The sequence below is a fragment of the Catharus ustulatus genome, chromosome 2 (genome assembly GCF_009819885.2).
Source record: "Catharus ustulatus isolate bCatUst1 chromosome 2, bCatUst1.pri.v2, whole genome shotgun sequence".
Lineage (NCBI taxonomy): Eukaryota > Metazoa > Chordata > Aves > Passeriformes > Turdidae > Catharus > Catharus ustulatus.
This window is the reverse complement of record NC_046222.1, coordinates 60101777-60122049: the sequence shown is the minus strand read 5'-3', so window position 1 is coordinate 60122049 and position 20273 is coordinate 60101777. Positions and strand designations below refer to the sequence as shown.

At 38.9% G+C, this 20273-nt stretch overlaps 1 protein-coding gene across 1 annotated transcript in view; it reads left to right on the top strand.

The window, feature by feature from the left end:
- GTF2F2 (general transcription factor IIF subunit 2) overlaps positions 1-20273 on the top strand; it is an 83796-nt gene that overhangs the window by 62168 nt on the left and 1355 nt on the right. Inside the window, exons 7-8 of the mRNA XM_033052437.2 lie at positions 11291-11390; positions 16174-16317. Of these exons, the coding sequence (XP_032908328.1) occupies positions 11291-11390; positions 16174-16317 (244 nt within the window). The remainder of the gene's footprint in view (positions 1-11290; positions 11391-16173; positions 16318-20273) is intronic.

The following is a 20273-nucleotide window of genomic DNA, read 5'->3' as shown; positions in this document are numbered from 1 at the left end:
TAGTCAGCAGGGATCAGCTGGCATCCCCTCCCAACCTCTTGTCCACTCCCAGTCCCTGGGGGTATTGATGCTGTGTGGGTGCTGCTCAGGCACTTCAGGGGCTGCTGTGGGGAAAGCTCAGCTCATCCCTGTCAGTACAGTGCCCTGATACACGCTGTTTTACACTGCCGTTTGAGAAATATATGCTCAGTTAATTTAAAACTATGGATATTTTGGAAAAAGGATACTTTTCTCAGTAATAATGGTTTCACAGTTTATTAGTATAGTAATAATGGTTTCACGTTACATTTCATGTTTGGATTACTGACTAACAAATTCAGTTCAGTGAAATTTGTGTGGAGCAGTTCTTCTTGTATGTATGCATTTTTTTAAATTGCAAGATTAGGTTTAATTAAGGAACACCATGCAAAGCAAGCTTTAAAATACAATGGTCCTGAAACTTGTTTCATTAATTTCTTTTTCCTTCCTTCCCTGTGGAAGACATACTCAACCAAATTACACATGAATGGAGTCTGCTTTCACACAGATCTTATGGAAAACCCAATTATCCAGCTTCCTGTTGGGGAAGCTAGACAATGTTTGTGCTTCAGTCACTAACTGTTTTTGGAATTTGTCATGCCAGACAAATCTATAATCAAATCTTTGGAGTTTTTTATTTAATAACAGAATAGGTATGGCTTCACAAAGTCTGAGTGAGTATCTTTGTGCTCACAAATAAGATGCACTCTTCTGAAAATCACTAATTAAGAGAATACTAATGTAGCAGACCTCAAAATGCATGGAGCTAGGTTTATTTCTTATCAAGTAAGCTCTCTAGGGAGTGTTTCAAATATGATGTTCTGAACTACTGAGCCTGTGTTGATTTCTTCTTCGAAACAAAGGCAGAAATATTTTTTAAGTTATATTTTTCAAATACAAAATTGAATCTTACACTTCCTGGACTCAGTTGCCTTAAAACTTAGTCATGTCCTTATTGTGCTTTGTGGTTATCAGTGTGCTTTTTGAAGAAAGGTATTTTGAAATAACTTTGAGAATTGTTGGTTTAAAGCTATAGCAGAGCTTGAAGCTGAGTCTTGAGCTACATTCTCCTGATGCTGAAGGTATTTTCACTTTACTGAGAGCTTTTATCAGGGCTAATGGTGGTACAGCTGTGACTTTGATAAGCACCACCCTGAAGACAATGCACAGAAGCCAAGTTAAGGCTTTTTAAGAAAATAGCATCCAGGTTTGCCTCTGTGGCAGCATTTCAAAGACCAGACCTTGAGGAAGGTGACTTGAACCAAATTGAGTGATGCAGGGCTGCTATAAAACTGTCCTTCAGGGTTTTAGTGAGCAGGAGTGGAGTCCTGTGGCAGGTGACCCTTCGGTGGCTCTTTTTCCCCATTGTCATCACCTCCCAGCAGAAGAGCAGCCCTGCAGCTCCCAGCCCTGTTTCTGCTTGCTGGGCTCCCTCTGCGCAGCTGGTTTCTGCCTCTTGGCTTTGCTGCAGCTCCATATCCTCTTGCTCTGCTTGTGGGAGAACAGTTCCCACTTGAACAGGTGAGGGACATCCAACAGTGATTTTCTAGTGGAGATGGTCAGGTATGTAATATATTGGGAGAGGGAGCTGGAGGAGCACTTGTTTTGCAAAATAGGAGGAGGCAAAATGTAATGAGATACTTGACCAAATACAGCAGAGCAGTAGTTCTGTACAATTGGCAAAGGAAATGCAATTGGCTGAAAGAATGATGATCAAAGTTTAAAAATATCTCCAGTTTTCTGGTCTAATTGATACGTCTTTCAGTCTGTGCTGTGTTACCTCTTTTTTTCTGTGGCTTGCAGGAGAAACTGGTGAATTTTCCTCTTGAGGGATGAGAAGATTGAGGAGAAAGACAAGTTTCTTTCCTGCATTTGCTTTGGTTTTTGTAGCGTAGGATTTCTAGAGTTGCTGAACCTTCCCAGCTCTTATTTTTAACTTAATGCTGATTTTGTTTGGATTAAGCATGATTTCAGAGGTCAGTTAAAACTAATTTTGTTCTCTTTGCCTGCAGGAAAGAGTGTTGGGTGGGTTAATTCAGCAGTTCCGTGTGAGCTAATCCTGCAGTTTAGTACAACCATATGCTTAAACCATTGAAGCAGCTGAACTGTGCAAGATTCAACTCTCAGCTATCAAAGGCAAGTGTGTAGTCAGTAACCCATGGGCATGTGCAGTGTGGTCTCCCAGCAGCTGCCCTTCAGTGCCCTTTGCAGCAGTTCCTTGATGGTTATTTCCAAGGGTATTTTAACTGAAGGGAGGGGCGGGTCCTCAAAAAGGTGTTCTTACTGCCCAGCATTTTTGGGTCTGCTGGCAAAGGAAGGAAGAGACAGAGGAAGAACCTTCAGGATGTGAGCCAGCTAGGTTTTCTAGGGAAGCAGTCCAAATGTTTTCCAGATTGCCACAAACTGTTAAATTGTTTACAGTAAATTTTAACTGGAAGATCCCCAATTGAGCCAGATGCCATGGCTGTTTGCAGAGCAATCAGGAGAGTGGTGAAGTATTTGGGAATTGGAGTTAAGTGATGGCAGCATATAGTTGGAGGCAGAGTGCTGGCAGCTGTAACTTGATAAAGACATTTTGCAGGAGAAGGGGAGGAGAAGAGGTTCATATTGAAGAGATGCAGCTGAGGTGCTGTAGGAATTTTTTTTTCCCATTTGAGGACTTGTAGCCAAGAGTCTGCTTCTTTCTTTCTGCCTCTTTAGCTGTGAGCAGTTTCATTGTGGAGTGAATTGACTGAGCTTGTAAATCATCCACCCTTTTTCCATTAATTCAAGACCTAGACCTTTCAGGGTATGGTAAAGATGTACATTTTCTCTCTAATGAACTACTTTTTAAAATTCTCTTTTCTTGTCCCCGTTAGCAAAGCATACATGATTTCTGCATCTGCAGACTGACAAGAACTATTTGGCTTTTTTGTTGCCTGGACCTAAAAATCCCTGTTACTTCTACCATCGATTTCAAAACAGCTCCAAGCACACCAGATGAGTTTTGGAAGGAAAACAAAGATTATGTAATTTTGAGACAAGTGTACTTGTTTTACTTTTTTAAATAATAGTTCAGAATTTAGATTTCTTCTTCTAAAACCTAAATTGAAGTCATGTCTAGCAAGTAAATACATTTGTTTTGTAGAAATTTGAGGACTGAGAAAAATAGGGGCAGGGAAGGAAATTGCATCTTTGAAAACGGAAGTGAGAAAGAAGAGTTTATCTGGCTTTAATTCAGGAGATAATATTCATATTGAAATTAATGGGCTGAGCTTCTTCTGTCTTGCTTAGTTTGCTAGTGAGTCACTTTTCCTAGATCACCTTCTCTAGTGTTAGTAATGGGCTTGTGAGGCTGCTGGTGCTTCCCCCAGAGCCAGGAACCGCTCTGTGGTTACTCATCCCTATGGTATTTCAGATGCTGACATCTGCCTGTGCTGTACAGACTGCAGTGTTGAAGGGTTGGCTCAGAGGCAGAGGCGTATGGATCATCACCTGTGTTTCTTAGCTGAATAAACCCAAAGGCTTTCAAACCTACTTTTTCACCTTCTTGCTGTTTTTCAGGAGTACGTGCACCAGACTCCTGCCTATCCAGCCATTCCTATTGTGTTGTCCTCTTACAGCCTCTGTGTTGCCTCCCTCTCTTTTGCCATGTGGGACTGATGTGTGTCATGTACATTTGCATGGTTCTTTGAAGCTCTCTCCCCAGAAATCTTACTTGCATTCCCATTTCTCTTGGCATGTTGCCTAATATTTTGTTTGATGTACCTCATCACTCTGCTAGTCTCAAACCTTGTACCATGCCTATGGTCAAGGTACTCTTACATTCTCCAGACAGCACAAATGGACATCCAGGTTTTACTTCACCCTAGTTTTAGACCTTTCTGTCGCTGGAATAAGCCACAAGTATAAGCACCCTCGTATAAAAATCTACTGTGTTTTATCCACTTAGAAATTAAGATGAAGTGCCCCATACAAAGCTACAGCATGTAACTGAGCATGAATGGATGAACTTTTACCCTCGCTTTAGTCCTCAGGAAAGACCTTTCCCTTTCGCTGTGCTTCTGCTTGTTCTCAGACTTGATCTTAGCACTTGTGTTGAGCAGAAGATGTTTGTGGTATGTGAATTAATAAGGAAATATTAGAAGTATCGCAGGAACCAATAGCGGAGAGTTCTTTTCCTTTTGGGCACTAATTGATTGACTACGAGGACTGTAGGTTGGAAAGAACTGCAAAATCCTGACATTTTTAACAACTGCGAAACTGCAAACTTCTCTGCTCTTCCAGAGTACATGAATTGTAATAAGAAAGTGTTCATTTCTTTGCAATAAGTGGTAGGACAAGAGGAAACAACCTCAAGCTATAGAGGAGGAGGTTTAGATTTTAGGAAATATTTTTTCACTGAAGTGGATGTCAAGCATTGGAACAGGATGCCAAAGGTAGTGATTGAGTCACCATATCTGGTGACATTTAAAAGGCCTGTAGGGACACTTTGGTACATGGTTTAGTGGTGGATTTGGCAGTGCTGGGTTAATAGCTGAAATTGATGACCTTTGAAATTGATGACCAACTGAAATTATTCTGTGGTTGGTTGTGCGATTTTCTATCGATCAACAGCCTGAACAGCGCTGAAAGGGCCTTTTCACCTCAGGGGCAAGGGGGTGGTGCTGTGACTCAAGTCCTGACTTAAATCCTCCTGACAAGGAAGGTGCAGAGGCTGCCTTGCTTCACAAGGGCGAATGAGAATCTTTGCCCTTAAGGATATCTGATCACGGACCCTTTTCACTGCAAAAGGGGGTAGATGCTGAGTAAAAGGGAGAGGCAACAAACAAAACATAAAGACCCAGACTTGGACAGAGAAACCTAATGGAGGCAGAGACAAGAAACAAATTTTGTCAGACACATTAATGGATAGGCTAACTATAACCTCATTTAATGTAGAAGATAGAATGTAGTCATAGAAGATACCTCTGAGGTATGATGCCTTTTTGAGCTTAGCCTCTTCTACCTTGTCCCCAGTATATATCAGGCAATGCCAGAGCCTGACTTCATCAGGGTCAGAATGCTTCCAGTGGAAGTATCTGTCGACACACATGAGCTTGATTAAAAATATCTGTGATGTCAAGCAGATGCTGCAATTTTCTTCATGCCAATTGCATTAGTGCATCTCTTAACATGTTTAAAGTTGTGCATCAAACAAATAGAGAAAACTATTCCATTATATCACTCATAGAATGCTAAAATAGGTCTTATTTTATCTTTACATTATTTGATTGCACAAGCTTAGATGAGAAGGTTTTAGTTGTTTGCAACACTAAACTCAGAGAGGAAAACTTGAATTGGTTTTAATCAATTATTCACTTTTTTGTCAATCCAGAAAATAAAATGCGTAAGAAATTGTTACTTATTGTTAAATTGCCATTTATATCATCTGATGTTCTGTACTGGAGGAAGATAGGATATGTAGAATTGGAGTCTTGAGTTGTGACTGTGGTGCCTGTCTGAGTATTAAACATGAAATTATCATATATACATATGATTCATTGCTTATCCTTCAACATATATGGTTGAAGACGTCAACATCAGAAAAATCTAATCTCTGAACACGTAATAATTGCAGCACTTTTCCTGAAATGCCTGGATTTCAGGATTTAAAATTAGTTATAAATCATATCCTGTATTAATAATCTGAAACATTTCTTTTTTTGACACTGGCAAATGCAATTCTTAATGCCATTTTTATTCAGCTCATGCTCTTCTCTGTCTGCCTGTCTAGTCTTCATAAATGGAGGCAGACTCACTTTGCTTTGACTGCGCTGGAGTAACACTGAGTGAAGAACAGTGAATTCGTTCCTCCACGTGATGGAGGCTGTCATCCGCCTCCGTGGAACGTGAGGCAGTAGGGCTCCTTGCAATGAAACACAACATGCAGAATTTGCATGCTCTTCTTATCTTCAAGAATAAATGACAGATTGTTTGGTGTAGCAGCAGATTGTCATTTTTATTATTAGATAGCACATGTTTTTACTGGTGTGGCCGTTCTGGTAATTTCCTATGTTGTTTGTGCTTGAGCACTGCCATGGGGTTGTTTTAGCAGGATGGGCACCGCAGGGTGCTGAATTCCCTAAGTTCTCACAGAATTGCAAAAACTTTTTAAGATTCAGTATCTGATAAGAATGTGCATCTCTTGTTGATCATCTTCTTGCTTCTTATGTTACTGATATTCTTGCTTGGAAGGAAAGTCAAAAGAGATGCTATCTGAACCTCAGCAAGGTGCAGAAGTCCAAATGAGTGCAAGAGGAGTGGATGTGAGGCTATATTGTTACATTTATTTTATTGGTTTGTTTCAGATGAGATTTTCAGGATGTACCTATTTCTGTCATGTTTGGGACACTTAGCAAAATAAGGAAGCAAAGAAAAAGCTTTGTGGCCCATACCAGGTATCATGAAACTTCATGTAATGCAGCCTGGTTCTAGTACAGAATTACTGAGTAAGGGACAGTGAGAGCATTAGTCCTTGACATTCAGTTCCCTGGTAAGTGGACAGTCAGAAAAAACCTACAAAACTGTGCAAAGATAGAGAGTTTGTGTTTCTTCCCCTCCAGAGCTTTGGGCAGTGGGCCAGCTCTCTTCCAGTGCATCTCTGCTGGATGATACTGCAGAGAGAGAAGAAACACAACTTTTCCTTATTTGCAACAGTAAGGCTGACTCCTTACTTACTGGTGTTCTGTGTACGTATAGCCAAGCACAAAAAGGTATATAAACTTTCCTCTCTCATCTGTAAAATAATTTCTTTATAAATGCAAAGAATTCAAGCCCTAGCAATGTTTCTGATAAATACCTGCTTCAAATCTTTATTTTGTGACAAAATATTAGTCACAGCAGATTTATCAGTTCTAAAGGTCTTTGGTTTAGTTTTTGTTGCTGAAAATTACAGGTATTTAAAAAACAATTAATATCCTTCCCTAGGAATGTACATACTGTCTTTATCTCTCTCCTTGTATGAGCTTGCTACATGTTGCCAAGTCCTATGGGATTATTTCCAGTCTGTTTGAATTGTTTTTTCCCCTTATTCAACTGTAAGCACAGTGTCAAATCAAAGCTGCAGTATGAAATGTGTTTTGCTGGGCAATGACCATGATGAATTCGATGCCATGCTGGTTGCTTGCTGTATTTCAAGGGTGAAGAGCTACATTTGATCTTGGTGCTGGAAGGGAAAACCACAGTGTGTAGGCTGGTGGCTGCTCCATTGCTAATTCATTGGCAGTTTAGGGGAAAAAATATCTGCATTTTCTCTTTTTTTTTTTTTTGTTTTATTTTTTAGGCCAGATACTAGCATTAGTTATAGCACTAACTACTTCAACAAGAGTTTACTTCAGTGTAAAATTTAATTCTTTGAAGATTTGTGTATTGTTCAGAGCCGTAACTAAGTCTCAACTCCTGCAAATTGTAATAAAGAGTAATAGTAAAAAGCCACTGCCCCTTTAAATCAGTGTCACCAGTGACTCAGAGTATCTATTGATTTTTTTCTTTATTCCTAACAGCAGTTTCAATTAAGATTCAGCAGGTCCACTCTGAGAAAATCCTACATAAGGTACTGCCTGATATTCTTGGTTAAAACTGCTTTTTAAATTCTGTTTAAGAAATGAACACTTAAAAGTAACTATATCTGTAACATGTTAAACACCTGTCTAAAAGGCTAGTATAATACCCGGTTTATACCCAGATTTTGTTATGTATTTTTGAGTGTATAATTACAAAAATATATAAATTTATATATTTCATCAATTTTTTTCAGACAACAGGTATGCACACTTAAAAAGTCAATTATAATCCCCCAGATATACTACTTTCTGAATATAACAGAATTGCAGCATGATTTTGAAAAAAACCCGAACAACCATGCTGTATTTTCCCTGCAGATAGTGTCTGTATCAACAAATCATCTGGACAAAATGATTATGGGCTGTTTGTCTTTACCCTTTGTAATGCGCTAAGCGAAATTTCAGTGCTTCATCCCTGCATGAACCATTTACTAATTTGATTTTTATACCATATTTGTCAGTCTCTTTATTCATGCATTTTTGGGAGGCCTACTCCAGGTGTGTGTCAGCTATTATTCCACATAGGATTGTGTGACAATATTCCACCTCGAAGCCCAGTGGAAGGAAGGTAACCTGAGGCTCTGTCAATCATGAAAGCTGCAGAAAAATAAATGAGAAGGTCAGCCATTAGGGAGAAGGGCAAGATGCATGTGTAGAATAAAAACTATTAATAAAAATGTTTCCCTTCTGGGTCACCATGCTTCCCATATAAATTTCCATATTGACATGTGGCCACTACTGTAATTGTTTGCATTAAAAAGTAGTATCAGGAATGTAGTGTATTTTTAGCTCTCACTACAGCAGTAGAAGCAAAAAAAAAACCCAAAAAACCACAGTTAACATTTTACTGTAAGCCAGTTTTCTAAAGATCGTCTGAGATCTGTGAGATCTGAGGTTGTAATTTTGAAACCTTTGGCAAGAAATATCGAAGTACAAGACAAGTATCTCTGAAATTTCAGAGACATATATTTGTAGCTGATATATTTGTTACTTGCTAAGTATAGATCTTTCTGAAGTAGTCTGCCATTTCACAAACAAACCTAGATGGTCCCTTTCCATTTTCACTTGGTTGGCTTCCATTCTGTTTCCTAAGCAGGCAGTAAGTTTTTCTTTTTTTTTCAAGATTGTGTACTGGAGAGCTTTACTTGTTAAATGTACCTTCACTTCCATCAGCCTTTGTGGGGAGGCCTCTGAGAAGGGTATTAGCTGTCTTACACATTTGGTTTTCTACTGGTTTGGAAATTGGGAGGTTAACATAAAAGAGCTGAAATGCATATCCTGCATGGTGAGGGAAAAATGATAAGAAATAAATTGGTGTACTTTCATGCAAAGAAGAATTAATTTAAGGAAACTGCACTGAATGGGGGTTGAAATTTCCTCTATTGCAATTTTAAAATGCCAGATCAGAAAGAGGCCTTGAACATGAGTGATGTCTAAAGTTCACAGCTGAAAATTCATCATTGAGGAGCTAATTGACTGTTTTCCTGAAGAAATGGAGGATATTGTAAATTTATGTTGTAAAGAGTAATGAATGTAAAGCCCAGTGCAAGGAGGATTAATCATGAAGAAGTGCCACTGTTGAATGCCTGGCGCTCCCTGAAAACGTGGCACCATATGATGTATTTAAGTATTGTTAGGACCCTGTGCTCTAGCCATTATGAGAAGGATTCTGGAGCAACATGGCAAATCAAATAACTTGATCTGCTGCACATGAAGTTAGTGCAGTGGCCTTGGAGGGGAAGAGAGTGACAAGAATTCCCACTTCATCTCAAGGAGCCCCTGTCTCATGAACAGGAGCAGTATCAGTAAATGGGTTGAGCAGGAAATCTCCTCTATGAAAAGGAAAAATGGGGGGAGAAGTGAGATGAAAAATAGCTACAATACAGGAAAGGGAGGACTGAAAAACTCCCCAGATCAGACCAATAGGAAACATGATGAATTGGGGAAAAAAATTAAAGAATTAAAGCCAAACTATGTAAAAATTAAAGACAAATTATTTTAAAATTTAAAAAGTCATTGAAACCAAAAATAAAAATATTAAGGAATGGAGAAGCAGAGAAATAGGCTGATTTGTAGAAAAGATAGTGTTTCAGTTTTGGCCTATGCCTCTTTGTGAAATGTGAGTTTAGAAGACCTTTGGTAACCAGATCAAGGAAATCTTTAAAATCATTTAATTAGATTGAAGGACAAAAGATAAACTCTTGTGATAAGCAAAAAATGTTCACTGTTCATTTACCTTCCAATTGTTTTTCCTTCAAGCTAAGAAAGAAACATGGTACATTTGGACAGAACACAGCATTGATATAAAAGTGTAGAATATGAGGCAATGGTTAGTTCTGTAGTTAAAACTACAGAAAAAATGACAAGTCTGCAAGGATTCAGGAGGAAGCAAGTTTATGAATGCATGAGAAAAAACTACCCCCACCTACTGTCCAGTAATACCAGCTATGAGGGATGATTTTCTTTCTCTCAAGTTGCTACAACTAGAGAATTTATTTCTTCATTTAATACTTCCTTCAAATGTATTTAGGTTGTTCAGGTGTTAAATCAGAAACACGCTGAATTTAAATGTTATCTTTTTGGGTGTTAATGATATCTTTACAAAAATAAATCAGGATTCTCAGACATTTACAGTTGTTTTTAGAGAACTGTCAGTTTTATCATCTTTCTGTTTTACACTAGTAAACATGCAGTTTTATTTGCATTAGTGTCACCATATTAATTTTTGTTTGGAAAGAAGCAAGTGTCGCTCTGCATTTATTGGGCTGTGTTATACTGCATTTAGTGGAAATTGCATCCTCTGCCTACAAGATCCACCTTTGGAAACAAAACAGCTTCATTGATAATTAACATGTTAATTGGATGTGCCATAAAGCTATTGTATCTCAAGCATCATTGTCCTGTGCTTTTCTAGAGCTTGGTTTCTTGCCTCTTCATTTCAAGGAGAAATTCTTGAGTGATAAATATGAATTAAATTGAACACTCCCTCTACATCAACATGCAGAAGCTTTAAATTACATAGGAATGGGCCTGACAAGATGTCCTCAACCTCTGACCTTCTGAGAGTCTTTCCCAAAGAGAACTGAAGGTCACCTATTGTATCTGTGTGATAGAGACTTGATTGCACGTTGATTTGAAGCTGGGGGGATTTTTCTATCTTCATGTCTTTATAATTCTCTTAAAACTGTTATTTGCACTCTCTTACTGTACTGTAGTGCCAAAAGAAAGGTCACAGAAATTAATATTTTTACATTTCAATATCTAAGAGAAGGTCATGGGTTAGCAGAGGTGAGTGAAAAGCTTTTTCATCCCTCAGCTGAGTAAGCTGTGAGATTTTGCATTCATTTTGGTTGGGTTTGATCTTCTTTAAGAGCAAGAGCATTTTTTTCCAATCTGAGCATTAGGCTTTTGCAGTGAAATGTGTGTTCAAAGTTTGTTTTTAGTATCTTCTCTTCAGTTGTTTGATTTTCAGCGTTTCAGTGTCTTCTTTAGCATAGAGCACACTAATAGTTCAATGTCCTTAAGCAAAAATAGAGTAGGAAGAATTAATCCAGAGGAGTGCATCTGTTTTGCCTTACGGATTTTTGCAACTGACCTTTGATAACAGCTGGTTCATAATTGCAGGTTTTTAGAATTCACTTTGAATGTGTGCTTGTCTGAACTTTTTATTCTTGTTTTCTTTTTTGTAGATTACAAATAGAAGAATCTTCTAAACCTGTAAGGTTATCACAGCAGCTGGACAAAGCTGTAACCACGAACTATAAACCAGTGGCTAATCATCAGTACAATGTAAGTAGCTTTTAGTATTTTCCCTTCTTTTCTTCAGGAGGAGTTTGGCTTAGGACTCCAGGACTGCTTTGCTGCTGTCCAGCAGCTCTTTTGCTCCCAGTTGACCACTGTCTTTGGTAGTGCTCTATGTCATCTGGTTTCTCCTTGATTTTGTCGTCTGGGGATCTTCGTTCTGGCTCAAGACCAATATCACCCTTGGGACAAAGGTCTGCCTGTTGTAAATGTCTTGTGTTATCTGAAGGAGGGCAGACCACCTTCACCCAACCCTTTCTAGTGACTTTATTACATTCTTCCTCTAATTTTTTTTTAATGTAATTTTGGCGTTTGTGGATGAAAAGCAGTTCTGGCTCTGTGCTGTGAGATGTGGAAGGACTGTTTTGAGCCAAATAACTTATCATCTGCAGGAGGGTAAAGGACTTGAAAAGAATCATTAGTTTCCAGTCCTTTGGAGGAATTGGCAACAAACAGAAAAGAGTAACAGCTGATAATATTTCTCAGTTTCATACCTTCACAGTAAGTGTTATTGGCATCATTGGCTTTGTCAATATTACACCCACACCACCGTTCCAGATCAGTCGATGTACATATAAACTGTAACGTCCTTTTCCTTAAAGATCCTCTTTGAGTATGTTGAATGTAAGGAACATAAAGTCATACTGAAAATGAATCACTGTGTTAGTCATTTAAACTTTTACACTTTTTATTAAGATTTTATTTACATAAAACAAGTGACAATATACTCGATGATATTTAAGCATTATTATGAAAGTCAGTCTATTGCCACAGAACCAGAAATAATAATTTCTCTCTCATGGGACTGTTTTGTAGTAGTTACTGTTCAAAGCCTACTCTGTACATGGATGATCATACCAATAAAACTATTGCAGCTGAGGGAATGCCATTTAACCAAATCAGTCACATTGATGTGTCCTACTGTGCATATGCAGTTTTACATCAGTATATTATTTTATGATGCTGCTGGTGTTCTTCTTTAATTCTGGAATAACCTTTGGTGAGTACAGCTTCTCTTTTTAGTGTGATGCTGTTCCATTTCCCCGACACCAGCATAATTACAGCAAGATGACTTCAACCTGGAAATAATCTTTGTATCTTTATTCCAGCTGCAAACCACAGGTCATCATATCACTATGGAAATTTAAATCTTATGTGAGATTGAAGGGATATAACCAGGACATAATCAGGCCTGTTAAAAGTGATGATGCTCTTGTGTCCTAATTGTAATGTTTTTATTGGTTACATAACTGTCCATGGTCATGGAAATCCATCAGCAGTGTGTTTAGATTTCATGTCCAGCTTGAAGGTGTTCTGATGGGAAAAATCTTGAAAACATAATTGTACTTGAGTCACCTTGACCTTGCCTGCCTCTAAAGGCTGAGGCATGACTACTTCCTACAAAATTTTTATTTTCATTAAGTCTTTTATTAAGGTTCAGGTTAAATAGATGAAAGGATGTATAACTGGAAGAAGAAGTCCATGAACTTCTAAAACCCCTTGGTTGAATTTTTCTGCTGTTTTCAAGCAGCAACTGCTTTCTTAGAACCTGCTGCATTGATTGTAATCACATGGGTGCTGTGCTGGGGACAGGACTTTAACCAGAAAGAAATTAAAATGTACAAACTGACGCATATGCTAATACAGTCATCAACTGGGCAGTTTCTAGGGAAGAATGAGTGTCTGCTAAGTAAGACAGAAAGGGTTAACATTTCTTGAAGGAAAGAATATAAAATGGGGCTTAAGTGTAGGTGGTCAATGTACCTGTAAATGAACATACAGCAAGAAAGAGGAGGGAAATAAATTATATGTGGATGGGGAATAGCAATAGCTTGTTTGAATTCAAGGACTGGGAAAGTGATTAGGTTATTTTTGCAAGAAATTATACTAAGCCTACATTTCTAGTTGAAGAAATTGCAATTCCATTACAGTATATGCTAAGATTGTAACCTAGCTTTTCTTCTCTGGGGAAGAGACCTCCAGTATATCTATAAATATTAAATGTGTTTACAAAGTTGCAAGGTTTGTATTCTTGCAGCTGGAACCTTTCTGTGACTTAATTATTTTTCATAATACAGCAGAAAAGTTCCTCAGTGGTTCTGAGGTTACCCCTTCAGAGGATCTTTTAGCGCTTTCCTTGTGGTCCTCTCTTCCCAATGTCCGATACTGTAGAGGTTGGTACCCATGCTCCAGGAGACAAGAAAACCTTTTAGGACCACTTTAGATCTTTAGAAAAAACTTCGCATTTATTCTAACTTCTCTATCACCTTTGTATTCGCTGTCTACCAAAGCAGTTACATCAGCTTTAGTATTAATGGTACTTTCAAGAAGGCAATTTTGGCAGCTTTTCAGCAAGGCTTGGCAACCTCCTGGGAAGGCAAACAAAGAGAAATTGATTTCAGTATAAAGTCTTTTGGGGATGAACTCATAACTTCTATGCTAAACAGCCTGTTCTAGAATGGTCCTTCCTTGAAATCAAATAGTATTCAAATGTTTTTTAAATTAAAAAATGACACAACTTTAAAGAAATTAATTCATTTACAGGGTAGGTGCATTCTATATGACTATTAAAAAGTGCTTTAAGTCTACTACACAGAAGATCCTGTTTGCAAAGAAAATAGGAAGGAAAAAAGTGAAAGGCTGCATTGTAAGTTGCTGTGAGCAGTGTATTCACAAGACCAAAAAGAAAAAAATCAGCAACAGAAGACACCAAGCTTTTTTTTTTTAATTCTTTTTTTTAAGCACTTCTCAATGTGCTTTGTTTTTAGATAACAGTGGAAACTTGCTGCGGTTAGAGGGCAATGCTAGAGTGTTGCTAATTAGAGAGTGGGCAACTGGGGTACCAGTTCAATAAAGGGAGGGTTTGATAGTCAATTTTCTATATGAGTTGATTTTATAGGTTATTGGATTAAGAATATTAGAATATTCACATGGAATTTTTATAATAATTGTCTCCTGGATTTCCAGAAGAAGCAAATGTTTTGTCATGCTATTGTTTAAAGGAAGACCACTGTCATGGGTTTGTGTTCCTCCTCTCGTGTCTGTGGTGCAGCAGTTCTGCTGTGGATCATGGCAACCAAGATGATGTGCTGTTAAGCTGGTTTGCTTGATGTTACAGTTTGCTATGTTGCAAGGCTATTTCTGTTTTGAAGATGTATTTTTCTTTAAATGCAATGGCTTAAGAGTTAAATAATTACGCTAAACTATGTTACTGGATAAAAATCAGTTGTGTGATGGGTTTGTGAGTGAGATTGTAGCTTTTATAACACTACATGGAGTTAGAAAAGCAAGCAAGTATTTAGTTGTGCACACATGTTATATGTTCAAAGCACAGAAGTAAGAGACTTCAAGCTACAGGTTGGGAGCAATTGCTCTGCATCCCGTTTAATGATGTAAATCCATTTCAGAATGTGAAGGAGATAGGTGGCTGGCTGGAGACCTGGGAGCTATGGCAAAGGTGGCAGTAGTCTTTAGCCACTTTGGGACAGCTACCAAGAGACAGGCTATTTTCACTCTGAGAGTGGGAGGGAGTTAGCTGGCAAGGATATATAGGAAAAAATAAATTGTGTGATAAAACCCATCTTTCTTCTTAAAAATAAGATCTTTAGTATCCAGTAGATCTGCACATTTTCATTTCCAGGCTTTTCATCTGAAAGTCTTCCTTTTGAGAGTCAGATTTGAGCCATCAGAAGCAGAACGACTCCCATACAGAATTATCCCATTTACAGCCAGGCATGCGTCCCTTATTGATCACGTGCATCTTTTCTGCTGTACATTGTGCCGCTATGGATTCACCCACGCAGTTTGCCTGAAAGCACTTGATGATTCCATGACTTACACTACCTTCTGGATCACTTCTGTTGGTTCCAAGGAGCTGGCTGATTTTCTGTTTGAGGGTGGTATTGGGGGTGGATGGGGTGATGTGCTGGAGGTGTCGCGGTTGGTGCTCTCTGGTGATTGAGGTTTGTTTGGAGTGTGCTGGTCTGTGCTTCTGATGATGAATCAGAGGAAGTATTTTTGGAGGCGATAAAAGTTTCTGTGAAAATATATAGTCATCTGGTGGAGATTATAATGGTTAACTAATTTTTAATGTACAGTTTGAAGTGGCATGATGTGTGGCAACAAGGGGCCTCTGCCTGCTTAGAAGGTTTGTGTTTTGGGACTGGTGTAACTTTATGTGTGCTGTTCTGGTTTCTCCTGAAGAGAAACCATCCAGATTCTCAAAGTGTGTCTTTGAAGACTGGTTGTATATTGATGGATTTGATGCCTTGAGAGTTCCTTTTCTGGAGAAAATGAGGCAGTGTCCAAGGGCTGTTGGGAACATGCTTTGGGCAGGTTCTTGTTATGATTGCAGCCATGTTGGTCTGTGGGTTTCCCCAAGAATGGCAGTTTGGAGGTTGTTTGATGCTTGTCATTATACCTCAGAAGCTGATACCAACAGAGGTGGAATGAGAATACTGTCTCAGTTTGGATTCCTGTACTATTATTAATTCTCTTTCCAGGTTTGGGCACCTACAGGCTCTGTTTCTGCTTCTTTTTTTTTTTTTTTTTTCTTCTGGTTAAAAGAAACTTATTGTACTGAGGACAAAATGCTTCGTTTATGTTCATAAAAGAATATTTGAATGTTCAAAAGAAAACTTTCCAGATGAAAAACACTGAGTCATTGAACAGTGTTTGATTAAATAGAAGAGGGGTTTTTGTAGCTTAATGTTCAGCACTGAGAATTACACAGCATTACATATGAATGTCTTTAAAACATGTTTTGTAACAGATTGAATATGAGAAGAAGAAGAAAGAAGATGGAAAACGAGCTCGAGCTGATAAACAACAAGTGTTGGACATGCTCTTTTCAGCCTTTGAGAAACATCAGTATTACAACATTAAAGACCTGGTGGACATAACCAAACAGCCAGTGGTATGTACTGCAAGTCTTGTAAATACACTCATTTTCAGTAGTTACTACTGTCTGTATTTACATATCCAGAAATAGCTTAATAAATATTGTATGTCTTAGAAACACCTCTCAAAATATATTTTACAACAAACTGACATCACCAAGATTTAAGATCAGCATTGTAGGACAGTGTAGGACACCAAACATTGCAATAAGTGTGCTTTTTCTTAACAGATGTGGTTTAAATAACCTAAATGGTCCCTTTTTTATTTGGGTTTGCTTTAATACTAGGAACCAGATTCCATAATGCTCTCACGTCTACCCTGCTACTCCTGTCCTCACTGAAGCCTAGTTCTCTTGGCAGTAGCTAGCTAGTTTTAGTCTATAGTTGGTCCTTCCCTCAGCTTCTGAACTTTATTTTGGCACAGCAACAATGGTTGCTCTTTTTCTGTATTTTATGAAATTTGTATTAAATGCAGGGATTATCCGTGTTAGGCGCTCAGGCATCATGACAATGCCCCCAAAATCACTGGATTTCCATTACAAATAGGGTAATGTTTAGGTTAGGAGTTTAGGTGGTTGATATTTAGGATTTATTTGGAGGGGTTTTTTTAAGTGTTTTAATACACAGACAAGAAAAGCACCGAGACATCTGCATATGTGATGGTTTTGTTGTAGTGTCTGTCAACCTCTTCATGTATGAACCATAGCTTTCCAGTTCTTTCCGTTTGTTCTGTGTTCAAGCTTTCCTTGAGCAGGCCAGGCAAGAGTGGGAGGGAGACAATGACATGCAAAGGACCTTTGGTGTTTTTTATGTTTTTCACTGCCAACTTCAATATCCATCTTCAACCCAGCTGCAGATTTCTGGAAACTTAAGGGGACTTAATTATGTTTGAGTCTAAATGGGGCAACAATGTCACAAGTAGTTAGAGCTAAGGCAGAAGAAAGAACAGTAACAGCTGGATTATGGAAAAAGTACTCTGTAAAAAAAAAAGGGGGCAGAAATGAAGGTGCTTACTAGTTTTGCTCACTTCACATTTAGAATGAAGTGTATCTCTGTCAGAGCATTTGTATAAGTGTACAGTCTGTTTGGTTAGAAGCTGCATGAAGATGTTACCCAAGTCAAATCCATGTACGTTCACTGTGTTCTAGTGCCTTGAAAGAAACTTGAAAGTTGAGTAACATATCCATGTCTTCCATTCATTTATCTCATGAGTCAGCTCCTTATCTCTGTGGCAGAGAAGGTGCGTGGGTCATGGGAGCTGAGAAGGAGGAATGAATAGGAGGAAGATATGGAGGAAGTGGCAATAAAATTTTAAGTGAGTTTTTTTTGGGTAAGGGAAGTGTTGCAGTCACTATCTCGATCACTCTGATTGCAAGTTGGTACAGATTTATCTCATCTACCATGACATCAGCTTGCAGTAGTCACCCACAGCTCCCACTTAAGCCACTGGAGAACTTGAAGTTACAAATAAATAAAGGTATTTTTCTTACATAATGGTAAATGTAAATAGTAAATTTAACCCTTGCTACAGAATATGTTGCATATTACACAAGAAGTTGCTGCTATCTTTATTTGTGTCATGAAATCACAAACCAAATATTTTCTGAATGTAAATTACTGCTGTATTAGGGAAACCTGGATTTATTTGTTTTTCATTCTAGTGCAAAATAACAATTTGCAGTAGTAGGCAAATCTTTTGCCACCTACCCAGATGTAAGTACTGAATGCTCCCTAGAAATATTGCAGTAATTCCAGACTTGGGCTTCATGGCTGAGAACATAATGCAGCTCTCTGTGAGGAATCAAATATTTGTGAAGAATGGGATCAGGATGGAGCCAGTGGTCTAAGATGAACTGTATATTTTAAAAATATAGGTTGTTTGGATTTTTTTCTTCTATTTTAGCTTTAAGTAATGGTTACCCTAAATACAGTGGAGTTTGTTTCCCCCTCAGAGTTTCAGAAGAATTTTCAGAGCTTGTAAGTTAGCTCCTTAAAAATTTTTATCCCATGATTCCATGATAACATTTCACTTTATATGGAAAACGTAATGAAGAAAGGTAGAACAGAGCAGAGGATGCTTTAAATATATGAAAAGATCACCTACAGATGAGCTTCTGTGCTAGAATTATATGTACATAAACACACTGGATCCCTTGCTGAGAAAAAATTGTGGCCCCCTGATCAGCAATCACCAGGCTCTAAAATTCAGTATTTGGCATCACTGGGAGTTTGTGGATACAGTAACAGAGCAGTATGCTTCAAGACATATAGGCCAGCCTGGTGCAGCACAGACCCAGGTGGGGTGTCCTGGTTTCTAGGAGAATTGATCCTGCTGGAAAAATCATAGCATCCCCTGAACTCATCACTTCAAGCCACTTGCTCTCAGGTAGAATACAGCACAGTGGGATTATCCATGTTTCATAATTGTCTAAAATCTCCAGCAGTTCAGCGTTGTCTGTGCACACACAGTGATGTTTTGGGGTTAATGCTCTCAGCTGCCCTGCCTAGCACCTCTGCTGCCTGGTTGCCCCCTGCAGCAGAGATGGGAAATAGGAATATCTGGCAAATCCTCAGCTGCTGCAGTTCATGATTCCAGCTTGAAGTGCTGTTATCTGTGGCACAGACATTACCTTGCTATTCAGCTTGGGTTGGTTTTGTTCCATTTGGTTACGTTCTTGGAAGTTTTTCCCTGAGAGAAGCAGAATTGCCTGGGTAATTAGGTTTGAAAAGCAGCTGGAATTAAAAATAGCCTTCGTATACCTGGGTGGGTGGGTTTGGGTTGTTTGGGTGGAAAGTTCAGCCATAGTGGTTTCACCCTGCCGAGCCCAGCAGCAGCATCACACCTTGTGACCCAGCTTCCCAGGCAGACTAGAGCCAGTTCAGGAGCTGCACTGAGTGCAATTATGGGGAAATTTTTCCAGTTCTCTGTCCATGTGATCTAGAGCAGAATTTAACCTTGCAGCCAGGTGTTCCTCCCACCCACTCTGCCATGCTTTGGAGTGTCTGTTGGTGATGCTGCCTCTGTGCAGGAATTGCAAAGCAGACAGTAGATATGCAGATGTGCCCATCTGCACACACCCATGCAGAAATGGCTGTTTCACCTGCTCCCAGCACCTTTCATGCTGTGCTGTCGTAGCCAGCGTGTGTGTCCCGGGTACCTGACGGGAATAATGACGGCATCTCTGCAACAGACAAGGCATGCGAGGGGACGTCGGTGATCTCCTGCTGCCACCTGCTGGGGTTTGCATCCGGCGCCCCCGAAGGCTGAGGAGCCATCCCTGCACAGTGCACTCCCTGCTCCTGTGCCCAGCTGCTCTGCTCAGAGGAAACACCCTAAAAAGACACTAAGGAGCTGGTTCATGTGCACATCCGTGACGGTCACCTTTCTTACACGTTGGGCTGCTTTGCATACTTTTATGTGTACCTGCAGAGGGAGAGTAAGGATAAGTTTCTCCAAAAGACACTTCTTTTACTGTCTGAGAACATACTTTTTGTTTATGTATTTCCTAGCTTTTCCATTTAGTAAAGGGAAGAAGAGTGTAAGGAGCAGGCCATAGACAATCAGCCTTTCTTATTTTCTTGTGTCTTCAACATGTATTTGTTGGTTTTAATGGCTTGGAGTATGTTGATATTTGCACTTAGTGGAACTGTAGATGCAGAAAATACAAGCAGTCCAACAACTCCGGTTCAATATAAGCACTCCAACAGGATTAAATTGCTCAAACTAGAGCAATTATGAATTTAATGTGGGGATTCTTAAACTGTGGTCTGTAGTTGCCATGACAATCCACTCATCTCAGTCCCAATTACTAATTAAACAAACAAGCAGGCTCTTGTGACTCTTAAGAAAATTACTGGTGTTTATTATAAAGAGTGAAGGAGGGCAATATCAGTGAATTGTGTTTTGTCAAAGATTATACTACTGGTATAATAGCTTTACGTGTTTTGGTTTTTTCTTTCTCTTCCAAGCCTT